The sequence below is a fragment of the Prionailurus bengalensis genome, chromosome C2, assembly GCF_016509475.1.
Source record: "Prionailurus bengalensis isolate Pbe53 chromosome C2, Fcat_Pben_1.1_paternal_pri, whole genome shotgun sequence".
NCBI lineage: Eukaryota > Metazoa > Chordata > Mammalia > Carnivora > Felidae > Prionailurus > Prionailurus bengalensis.
This window is the reverse complement of record NC_057350.1, coordinates 129,853,906-129,866,142: the sequence shown is the minus strand read 5'-3', so window position 1 is coordinate 129,866,142 and position 12,237 is coordinate 129,853,906. Positions and strand designations below refer to the sequence as shown.

At 49.3% G+C, this 12,237-nt stretch overlaps 1 protein-coding gene across 1 annotated transcript in view; it reads right to left on the bottom strand.

Moving 5' to 3' along the window:
• RAB6B (RAB6B, member RAS oncogene family) overlaps positions 1-12,237 on the bottom strand; it is a 62,317-nt gene that overhangs the window by 32,782 nt on the left and 17,298 nt on the right. The window contains exon 2 of the mRNA XM_043595371.1: positions 900-958. Coding sequence (XP_043451306.1) covers positions 900-958 — 59 coding nt within the window. The remainder of the gene's footprint in view (positions 1-899; positions 959-12,237) is intronic.

Sequence of the window (12,237 nt, the reverse complement as noted above, 5' to 3'; positions counted from 1 at the left end):
TACAAGCACTGACCTTCCCTCCCTACCTTTTCTTCTCAAGTAACACCAGCTAATAATCTCTTGGAACTAGTATCTTACAGAACCCAATGGTTTAGAAGAATATTTGTCTCTTTGTCAAGGAAGAAAGTATCTTTTTTTTTCCTTAAAAAAAATATTTGAAATGATTGAAGTTGGTGCCTTTTGTGAAAAGCTACAGTTGCAAGGGAAATTCATTTCATTTGCACAAACCTCCTGACTCACCAGTAATGCCAGGACAATGAAATGTTACTTACCCCCCCCAGGAGCTCAGTCTTTGGGCCACCTGTGGCCATCTCTAGGCCACCAGTTGACTTCAGCCCACCCTCCATAGACAGGAGCCAAGAGGTCACTCTGTCTGTCTCTTGTCCACATACAGCAGTACAAGCCCATCACACCAGCCTCTCCAAGAAGGAATTGCCTCAGCAACCATGTGTGTGCACGTGCATGTGCATAAGTGTCCAGCAAACATAACCATGCTCGAGAAACAAGTTATCCTACTGCTTTCAGTTTCATCTCCCTCATTTTACATCTTGCCTACCCATCCTCCTCTACATGATGACCCTCCAAGTAACCACACACTATAATGATTTAGACCTGCCCACCGGGAGCAAGAGAACAGAGACTGAAATGTGTCCTCTCTGTTTTTAGAAAATGTTTCCTTTACCAAGGTTTGGATTTTCAGAAGGGCTCAGGGTCTTTACTGGGCTGGGGCTTGTGCACAAGTAGGAAGCTCCTCCAAGGCAAAACGGATGCCCAGGGGACCCAGGACCATGCTGCTCTTGGCCAGCATTAGCAAGCCCTGGAGACAGGCCAGCATAGTCTCTTGGTTGCTGTCATGGCTGCAGACATGGTGGGGGAGGCAGGGGAACGCAGGACCTCACCTGGTACGTGTTGTCGAAGCTGTCATACATGAACCGTGTGATCAGAGACGTCTTCCCGACTGCAAAACAACAAGAAGAAAGGGGTTCAGCTGTGGCATGCAAACTAGAATCCTCCAAACACATATCATGTGAAAAAAACAAATAAGGAAACAAAAAAGCCTAGAGGAAGGATGAAATTCAGAAACAGAAGCAGGAGCCAGACCCTCGGAGATGGACCCTAAGGTGAGGTGGCCAAGTCTACACTGGGTAGGTTATAGGGGAATACTTGCCAGCACCAAGCAAGAGGCCTCCCCAGTCTGGAGAATTCTCACCACCCGCATCCAGGTCTTCCCTGACCTCCAAGAGCGCAAGTGAGGCAAGAAGCATATAGAAGAATCAGAGCAAGTATGTGCATAAGACAAGATGCTCCTCTTGCATGGGCCCATGGTCACCTGGAAATACTGCCTTGCCATTGGCCACAGGCTGGGAGGGAGGCATACTCTTTTTTCCCTATTCACTCAGCCTGGGACTAGTAAGGAGGTGGCTTTCCAAGGAACCAGGGTGCAGGGGAAGTAAATGGGCTAACCCCCAGTGTCTCTCAAGGGCAGGACTATTTTTTTGTAGTGTGTGCCTGACAGTCTATCTCCTCACAGAATGTTTAGCATCATTGGATCTTACCAGGTAAATGCTGACGGGACCGCCTTCCATATTTGCAAATGCCCTCTAAGGGGCAGTAAACCCCAAACAAGAGCCACCTACCAGTATGGCTGAGAGAACCCAGGCCATCTCTTGGGAATTCCACAAATGCTAATTTCCCAAACTGTGTGGGGTTTGGCTTCTGACCTAACCCTGTGCAGGTCCCCTGGGGCCTGGCAGTGGCAGAAATGCCTATTGCAGGCAGCATTTCTAATTATCTGGGAGGGGAGGAAGGGTGACGAAGGAACAACTGTTGGGTCAGGCCCAGCATGGAGTGCTTGTCTACACTGTCCCATCAAGTCTCCGCCATGGGCCTGGGAATCTCCGAGGGGGACCGGCCCAGCTGAGCTTGGCTCAGAGGCCCTCCTGCTCTGGACTGCTAGACACAGGCAACCCTGATAGGGAAAGCAAAAGAGCCAGCACCTGAAGGTTGCCCTCTCCCTGACTCTTGCCTCTCCCTGACTCTTGGACGGGATGTCCACAAGGCTGGGCCTGCTGGGGTGGCTGGTCACTGCCCAGATGGAGCAAGGCAGCCCTACTTGGCTCCTCTGGGAAGGGTCATTCTCTGGTTTTGAAGCCTTAGTCATACACCACAGAAGAGATGAGCAACCACCTTCCAAACAGCCAACATTTGTAAGGGAAAGGCCACCATCTTTTAGCCAGGAAGGACATCTGACACACTGTTTGGGGCAAACTGGGATGGCCCCATCTTTGACTCAGAACTGCTTAGCTGAATTCCAATCCTAGCTGGGCTGCTGTTTGGCCCTGTCATGTTGAGGTGGTCACCATTCCTCTGGACCTCAGTTCTGCATTTTAAAATGGGTATAATAACCTCAAAGACTTCAAAGGGCAGTGGTAAGAATTAAATAAAAGTGCCAGCCAGGCATACAGGAAATGCTTAAAAGTAGAAGCAGACAGCAGGCAACTGAGATATTGAGACGATTTCCAGAATATCAGATTAAAAAAATACTACCATGGCTACTGGACTGACCTTGCCCATTGTGTCTCTTCATTTGGCCATTTCTGATTTGGATCCTTTGTAACAGAATTATAATTATAAGTAGAACACACTCCTGAGTTCTGTGAGTTGTTGTGGTAAATTATGGAACCTGAGGAGGGTCATGAGGGCCCCTCGAATTTGCAACCTGTTGATCAGAAGTGTGGTGTCCTTGGGGAGTCCACTCGTGGTGGCATCTCAAGTGTGGGGCAGTCTCATTGGGGGCACGCCCTTAAACCAGGGGTCTGATGCCAGCTCTGCCTGGTAGTGCCAGATCCTTTACGAGCTGGCATCAGAATAGCCACATGTCTATTCTGAACCTCTCTGGGGTGAGCAGTAACACACCCACAATCTCTTCTAATCTTACTTGACAACTGTTAGGTATTAATCTGTTAAGTGCTTTCCAATTGCATTAAATCTCCCCTTAACTTTCACATGTAGGTGAGAAGTGGAGGCTTCCCCCATGGAAAGGCCTGGCTGCAAAATACTAAGGGGACCACAGAGCCAGCAAGAGGCAGATGAAATCAAAGAGAACGAAGAGAACGCAGTATCCTCCTTTTCCAAGAGACGGTGGAAAGTTACTGCCTCCCCTGGAAGACGGGGATCCAGGGCTCACTCGCTAGTGACTTCCCTAGGTAGTGACACATCCCATCTCACACCTGGGGGGGAGGGGAGGGGCGAGCATCAGAGAGCAGGATGGAGAGAAGGCAGGAAGATACAGTTCTCTCCCTGCAAGGGGTGTTTCCCCGGGGCAGCTGAGCACACAAGGAAGAGGCTGTGGAATGGCAAAAAGCAACTACTGCCGCAGGAGGTCCTCAGAGGGGCTGAGAACTTAGAAATCCCTGCAAGGACTTCGAATGCCAAGCCACCCCATCCCCAGACAATAGCCACTGGCAGTGGATTAGAACTGGCTCACAGGGTGACTTCCAGGTGGAGGAAAGCCCCAAGACAACAAATTGTTTATTGGGGCTGTACAGGAGGAGCGTTTAGGTGTGGGGTCCTGCCGGTCTTTCTGAGTGTTCCCACAACAACCATGATAGCACGTGCCTCCTGTATCTACTGAGTGTATTCCAGGCACATGCCAGGAGCTGTGCCAGGTGCAGATTTACCTGATAACAGTGAGTGAACAAGAGAGACCAGACCCCTACCCACCTCAAGTTTTCAGGAGTTCTGTGCTTGCGGCAACACTGCACGAAGCCCTTAACACGGTTTGGGGGGGGGGGCCTCAACTCTGAAACAGGTGCTCACATCATCCTCATTTTATACAAGGGGAAATGAATTGACAGCCATTTGCTGTCAGGGTCAGACCGAGTGGGACCAGGCTGAGGTAGTCTGACCAGGGAATGAGCTCCTATCCCTGACCCTCCTCAGCATCTTGGGGTCACAATGGGTCTCAGGATTTTTCCAGGTCATTGCTGCCACCACTATGGATGTCATGGAACTCTGGAAATGGCCCCAGCAAGCCCTTTTCCTTGGGACCAGACGGGGGGGGGGGGGGGGCTTTTCTGCACTGAGGCCGTGTTTGACCCAATCTGGAAGGTCAGAAACTGGGAAGTAAGGGGGACAAGGAGGGGATCAGAATGTGAGGGTGGGTGGGCATGAACACCTAGGCCCAGCACCCCAACTGAGGCCTGGACTGAATGAGGGGTTCATTACTGATTTGCTGCAAAGGGGAATAATTTCTTACTATTCCTCTAGGTCTGCCTTTCTCATTTCTCAGAGCAGAAGCTCCCCCACCCTTCCCTGCCTCAGAGCTTCCCCAAGACCACTCATACTCTGTCCACGGGTGCCAGGATAACGTGGCTCAGATCCTCCACAACTGCCCTGGGTGGAAGGTACGGGAACCTGCGAATGGACAGCTTGCACCACCCACCTCCTTGGCCATCCTGTTCTCTCAGTCTTCCCATGAAGGATGGCAAGACAGCTGCAGCCATCACCTGACAGGGCACTACCACTGGGCCAAAGCCGGGGGCGGCCTGAGAGGGGCAGCAGCATTGGGCATCCGACCAGCTCCTGCTCTCCACCGGCCCCTGCGGCCTCTGGGAACTGCCCTTGCCTCGCAGCTCTGTTCTCAAGGTCACACTGCCCCATATGCCTTCTGACTGCAGCTCTTGGACACCACTGCAGCAGCAGAGCTTTTTCTGAGGACAAAGATTCAGCTCCACTGGCAGGATTCTATTAAATAAGCAGGTGTATTGTTACTGAGCTCTTCTCTCTGCTCAGGGCTCAGCAACATCTTCTGGTAGTTTAGTCCCATGTGATTAAGCAGGGAGATGCATTTTCAATCTTTCAACCAAATGAGGGTGAGGAAATTCATTACTGAGCATTTGCCAGAGGCTTTAGAAAGAAGGAAACCCTATTACTAGGCTTCTACTTGGTGCCAGACAAGAAATGGGTGCTTAACTTGGGTTCGCTCATTTTATCCTCATTCCAATCCAACGAGTGAGCTATTGTCACCAAGGTCATAGAGCTGGCAAGCACTAGAGCTGGCATACAGACCCAGATCTGACACCACAGTCATGTCTCATGTGCAACACTGTACATGAGACACTGCAGGAGATCACAAAAGGCAGGGAGGGGCCCAGGTGGCTGGGCAGTCGGGAAGACCACAAGGAGGAGGCAGGGCATTCATTCAGCTGTGGAAGGGTGAGGGTGAGAGAGAGTGGGTGTTCCAGGTGGAGGAAACAAAGGCACAGAGGCAGAGACAGAAAGCTCATGACAAGGGGCTGGAGGCAATAAGCCAGGTTACCAGGGGGAGTGGAGGTGTGTCCAGGAGCCATCGGGTAGATACATTCAGAGCCTCTACATCTGAGCTTTGTCACAGAGAAAATGCAGCCCAAATAGTGTGTCAGGAGAGGGGTAAGTGTTCAAGGAAGTTCAAGAACCCACTGCCTGTTCAAGGAAGTTCCATGTGGCCAGTGGGTTGATTTAAACCAAAATCCATCTCTGGGGCCAGCTACGGAGGGAGGGAGCGAAGGGAAGGCAGAGACAGGCAAGGCCAGAAGGGCAGGGAACACACCAAGGAGCATGGATTCTCTCCCAAGGGTGGTGGCCATTCCTGAAGGGTCTTAAGTAGACAGGTGGGGGGAGCAAGTGTGGCACTTCCTAACTTCCATGATGGCCCACCACATATTCCCCATCCTACATGCTCTTTTTACCATGTACCACTGATGCTCTGTGTAGGGGCGAAGCCAGGTGAGCCTGTGACTATGGCAGAAATGTCCGTGTGACTCTCAAGGCTAGGTTAGGAAAGGTGGCACAGCTTCTGTCTGGAGCGCTTCCCCTCCCTCACACTCTGAAAGCTGTCTCTTCGGCCCAGCGCCATGCTGTGTGGAAACCCATGGCAGCCCACATGAGGGAGGACCACACAGACACCCACCTGACAGCAGCAGACCTGTGGGTGAGTGAGCCTTCCAATGACTCCAGCCCTCACCCTTGGAGCCAGCCACTGATGCCCAGTGAAAAAGAAACACAGGGGCGCCTGGGTGGCGCAGTCGGTTAAGCGTCCGACTTCAGCCAGGTCATGATCTCGCGGTCCGTGAGTTCGAGCCCCGCGTCGGGCTCTGCGCTGATGGCTCAGAGCCTGGAGCCTGTTTCCGATTCTGTGTCTCCCTCTCTCTCTGCCCCTCCCCCGTTCATGCTCTGTCTCCCTCTGTCCCAAAAATAAATAAATGTTGAAAAAAAAATTAAAAAAAAAAAAAAAAAAAAAAAAAAAGAAAAAAGAAACACAGTTTTCCTGCCAGGATCTGCCCAAACCATAGTTTCCTGAGCAAAGTAAACATTCACATTTCATATGCCACTAAGTCTTGGGGTGGTTTGTTATACCAAGTATGTTATACCCCACACTTGGGGTGGTATGTTATACCTTGTTATACCAAGGTGGCAGTAGGCCACCTTGGCAGGCTACCCACCTCTATGAAGGCAAGAGATCTGTGCTTTAGGAAGAAAAATTATGCTGCTTTGGGCAGAACGGCTCACAGGAGCCAGACCGGGGGCAGCAGTCCAGTGACGGACAGCAGATCTCAGTTAAAACAGAGGCAGTGACACTGGAGAGAAACAGAGCTGGGGGTGGCAGGATCTAGTGACTGGTCAGATGCAGAGGAGAGCCCCAGATACCTCCCTGCCACCTGGCTTTGTGACCAGCAGATGATGGAGCCATTCCTTAACCCTAAGCAAACTGGATGAGGAGCAAACACCAAGTAAGTAAAATCACCTGGATTCAGGTCATCCATAAAAGCGGTCTTTAAAACTGTCAGGCCAAAGCACAGATATCGGCACTAAATTCAGAAAGGAAACCATTAAAAAAGAACTAATACTAATTTTTCAATCCCATGATTACCTAAGCTTATTTTTCATTATTGCCATGATCATTAAACAGTGATTTTCTTACCTGAGTGTGATTGCTGGCCCATGAGTTTTGCAAGCCTATCTAGATGAGCTCAGTCCCATACACCCTGGAAATTCCACCAGTGCAGTGTAGACTGGATGCTGGCCCTTCACAATTAGCTACCAGCACCCACCTGGACCTCACTCCACCAGCCAGCCTCCCATGGGCTGCAGTCCCCATCTCAGTGGCCGATCCAAATAAATAGCTTTTTGTACATTTGGGTGGCTTCTAGATAGCTGCAGAGGCCTCTCTATGCAGTCAACAAACACCCACTGGGGGCTTACTCTATGCCAGGCCCGTGCTGGGCACAGAATTCACAGCGAGAAAAACAGATGAACCCCTGCTTTTCCCAGCAGCTTTGCTCCAGTGGTGGAGCCATTCAGGTGCAGATACCTAAAGTACGAAGTAACCTGGGAGGGGCTACTGAGAGCCGAGGAAAAGGCAAGGCCGCTCTGCTGGAGAACTGCAATGGTCTCCTAAAGGAGGTGGCCATTTGGGCTGGGTCTTGATTGATGGGGACGAGGCATCAGGGGGAACACAGTCCCCAGGGGAGGGACTGGATGGAGCTAGAGACTTGAGCATAGAGCTGCCACGTGAAGCCAAAGTCTCCCAGGGCTCTGGGGTCAGTGCCTATGAGAACTCCTGGGTTTGGCTTGTGCCCAGGCTGAATGATAGTTGAGTGGGCCATAAGCCCCCAGACTCTTGGTCTAACACTGTCTTCCTCCATGAAGGACCCCTCTCCTCCCTGTCATGTCCATGGTAGATGTGGGTGTGGTGGAGAGATTCCGTGAGGGCCAGAAATGGGGCAGAACATGAGGCAGAGCAAAAGAAATTAGCTGGAGAATTTGGAAGGTCTGGAAAGACCTGGCAGAGCATGAACCACCCCCACGGTAGCCTTCTTGCGAATTAAGCCAGAACCTTGGCCTATAATCTTTTCTAGGCCACACATTCACATTTACCGCCCACACCAGCTACAGGACACTGCTGGGCAGACAGTGGGGTTCTGCCTGATCTTCCCTGGGTTCACAGAGCTAGGCCCAGAGTGGGAGGCAGGAAAGACCTGGAAGAAGCCCCTGCCATTTCTAGGCCACCCTGGCAGACCCATCTCTTTGATACCTGTGTTTTTAGGACAGCAGTCCCCAAGCCAGGGAAAGGGCTTCTGCATCCTTGGCTCACTGCCAGGCCCAGGTCAGAGACTGTCTGCAGCTGTCTGTCAGAAGTGGTCCTCGGGATTGAAAAGGCAAATCTACATCCCCAAGGGTGAGGCCAATAATAACCTGTTCCTAGGGTGGGCCCAGCTGACTCAGATATTCTGTCAGCTGAGTTTCCAGAACACAAGTGGGGAAAGCTGTATGAATGCTGGGAAGGGCCTGACTGCTAAAGGGCGCAGTCCTTGCCCTGCAGCTAGGAAGGAGGCAAGGCCATCTAGGCCACTGTCCCTGCTCTGCAGGGGCCTGGGGAGAGGACTCCACTATTCCCTTGAATCCCCCTGCCCATAAGGTCCCCCATTTTGTCCTGACCATGGGATGCACAGCTCCTGGGCCCTATGGTGATGAGAGGAACTGGTGAGACACCAGTTACATCTGTCTGATCCTTGTTTCCTTCTGTGCTATTTTTACAAAACAGAAAAGCCTGGTCTATCCTTCCTGCAAGGTTGACAAGCCTGGAGGGCTGGGGACCAGGCTTCCCACTCCACACCCGATCCTGCACCCTGTGTTCACAAAGGCAGCTCCAGACCAGGGCTTTGCCAGCTCCTACTGGAGCCCTGAGGGGCCAGCTGGCTCACTGTAGGCTAAATGAGGAAACGTGAAAAATCCCATTTCAAACCGTCCCCCCAAAGACTCAGACAGTAATTAAGAAATATGCAAAGCTCTTCATTGGACACTTTAATTAAGTGTGTTAATTCCCTCTGACAAAGGATGCTCAGCCACCTGGGCCTCACTGAGGGACCCAGGGAAGACAGACAGAGGAGGGAGGAGGAATTGGGAGGAGGGGTCGGCAGGACAGTGCTAGGGGCTGGTCTGGCTGAAGCCCTTCCTCATGCTCCAGTTGGGAACCTGACCTGTTCCTGACCCTCTCACTTTCCCCACTGTCCTCCACCCATCCCTATCCCCTCTGTGCAAACCCAGTGATCTTAGGGAAGTCTGCTCTGAGTCAGGGGCCACAGGGTGTGATCCACTGCCTCCCTCCCCTACCAACATACATCTCAGCTCTGCCACTCAGTAGACTAAGAGGTCACTATTCCAATGAGGTCGGGTTAGATGGTTTTGAAGGCCTGCTTCTACTTTGGAGCTGGTGACAAATGCTTACCAAGCCTGAAATACAGCTGGATGAAAGCACTAACACGGGCTCCTTTCCTGCTTGGCCAGAATCCCTCTGGCCCTTGGGCTTTGCCAACCTTCAAACATTTCATCCCATCCCACAACCACCCCCAAGTGGCCTGGAGCCCTGAGAGCCCAAAATGGGGCTGTGCTATGGCTGTCTACTCTGTAAGGAGGGGCAAGGGGCCCTGGAGCCAGTGAGGGTGCGCTGGCATGGAGGGAGAGTCTGTGCTGTCTGGCATGTGACTGGTTACATACAAGGAGTACCTGCATTTATGACAGCTGGGGTTAACCACCCCTACCTTTTTTCCTCCCAAAGGATTACTGGTTACTTTTGAAAATATAAGTGTTTAAAATAATATTAGGATATCATAGCTATGTATCAATAGCAATACTAAATAGCCTCCCAATCTTTTTGAATACCCCTCCTATGTTTGAGGAGGTCCAAAGCCATCCCCCCCCCCCCCAGTATAGGAGCCTCTCTTACAGCCATGTTATAGACATATGACCTAGGCTCTCCCATTGGACCCTCACATGAGACTCCACCAAAAATGACCAACATGAATCTAGGGGGGGCTGGTACCCCCTCTGGGTCTGCATACAGAGGTAGCCCTGATGTGGGTTTGAGCAAGAGCTCTTGCCCATATCCAGCACAGGAACCGTGTCTCCCCCTGGACCAGTCCTGGTGTGACTCAGGCTGGTGCTCTGGGCCTAGCTCTCTGACCCTCCCAGAGACTCTGAACTTCCCAATCATTGCTCTAATACATTTACTGTTGGCTTTGCTCAAATCAGCTGGATAGTGAGAGCAGATGTCTCTTGTTTCTAACTAAGAATTCTGAGAGAGATATAAGGCAAAAAATAAGTAAGCTAAAAAGAGAAGGCTGGAGTAAAGAGTTTGTTTACAGAAATACATCTTATGATATCTTACCCCAGCCAGGAAGTGAGACTAAGAAATTATCTGAGCTCCCTGGCAGTCAAAGCAAAAACAAGCAAGCAAACAAAACAACAACAACAACAAAAAACAAACCAAAAAACAAAAAACACTCAAAACCAAAATCATGACCAACTGTAAGATTCACAGCACTCACGAGAAAAAACAAACTAGTTGCTAATACTGAGCTTTTTTAAGAATAAAAAATGTTCATTGATTTAGAGAGAAAGCATGTACACAAGAGAGGGAGGGGCAGAGAGAGAGAATCTCAAGCAGGCTCCACGCTGCTCCACATTGGCAGAGACCAATGTGAGGCTCGATTCCATGAACTGTGAGATCATGACCTGAGCCAAAATCAAGAATCTGATGCTTAACCAACTGAGCCACCCAGGCACCCCAATACTGAGTTTTTATAAGAGCTGGGCAGCATAAAGTTCTTGAAAAGAGTCTGGAGGGCAGAAATCATGAGGCAGAAATTTACATACTTATATAATCAACTGGATGACCATCACTGATGAAAATCAAAGATGCTAACCAGCCCCAATAACACCCCCTACCCAAGTCACCGTTCATAGTCATGGGCCCAGACCAGTGTTTCCTACAAATAAATGATTAAATGAAAACCAAGGTCCAGGACTTAAGCTTATGATCAAGATGGAATAACAGGGACCAGATATATACTCTCACTTGAAACAACTAAAATGCACACAAAATATATGAAACAATGATTTTCAAGACACTGTATAGTAAGCAATAAAGGACAGTAAACCCTAAGAGACACAAAACAAAGTATGTGAACCCCACAACTCAAATTGTTGCTCTGAGGATAATCTGGGCCATAGCACATGGAGGGTGGAGCCAGGTGGACTCCCTGAGTTGAGGAGACAGTGCTTAGAGTCCAGAGAAAACAATGCAGCTAGAGTTCACAGGACACAGTGCTGGAGAGGAGGGAGACACACACACACACACACACACACACACACACACACACACACTGAGAGAGAGGGAGAGAGGGAGAGAGAGAGGGAACTCCAGAACATTCTCAGTATTCAGCTGATGATGCATCAGCAAATGTGTGTAAGGAAACTACCAAGACTAGGGAAAGAGCCACCCATATGGATTAAAGGAAACTGTTTGGCATCCACACAGACCTGGGGATAGTGCCTGTTCCTACCAGTCAGAGTAGAAAGCCTCATCATTTGTGGGACACTGGGCTGTGCCTCAGTAGTGGGCAATAATTAGCCCCACTCTAGTGAGCACCACTCCAATCCCAGTTAACAAATCTTAAGGATATTTATAGGAACACAAAAACTATCCAACACATACCATGCAAAACTCACAATATCTAGCATTCAAGAAAAAAATTACCAGGCATGCAAAGAACACCTCCATAGTGGGTGGTAATTAGCACCAGACTAAGCACCACTTCAGTCCCAGCTAACAAATCTTAAGAATACTTAAAGGAATATGAAAACTATCCAACACACAACATGGCAAAATTCAAAATGTCTACCACCCAATAAAAAATAACTAGACATGCAAAGAACCAAAAAAATAGATCCTTAATGAGGAGGAAAAAAAACAATGAAAATCAGCCCCAAACTGACAGTTTGACAAATCAGCAAAGACATTAAAGAATTTTTATAACTCCATTTCATATGTTCAAAAAGTTAAACAGAGATGTGGAAGACATTTAAAAAGACATAAATCAAACTTCTGGATACACTGGATGGGATTAACAAGAGATTAATCCCAGATTAACTGCAGAAGAAAAGATCAATGAATTTAAAGACACAGTGATATTTAAAATGAAACAAAGAGAAAAAAAGAGAATAGAAATAAATGATTGGAAGCCCAGTGAGCTGTGGAATGATGTCAAGTGGACTAACATATATGTAACATATATGTAAGTGGTGACAGGGAAAAATATTTGAAGAAATAATCACTAAAAATATTTGAAACTTGAATAAAACTTTAAACACACAGATCCAAAAAGTTCAATGAATCCCAGGCAAAGGAAACATAAA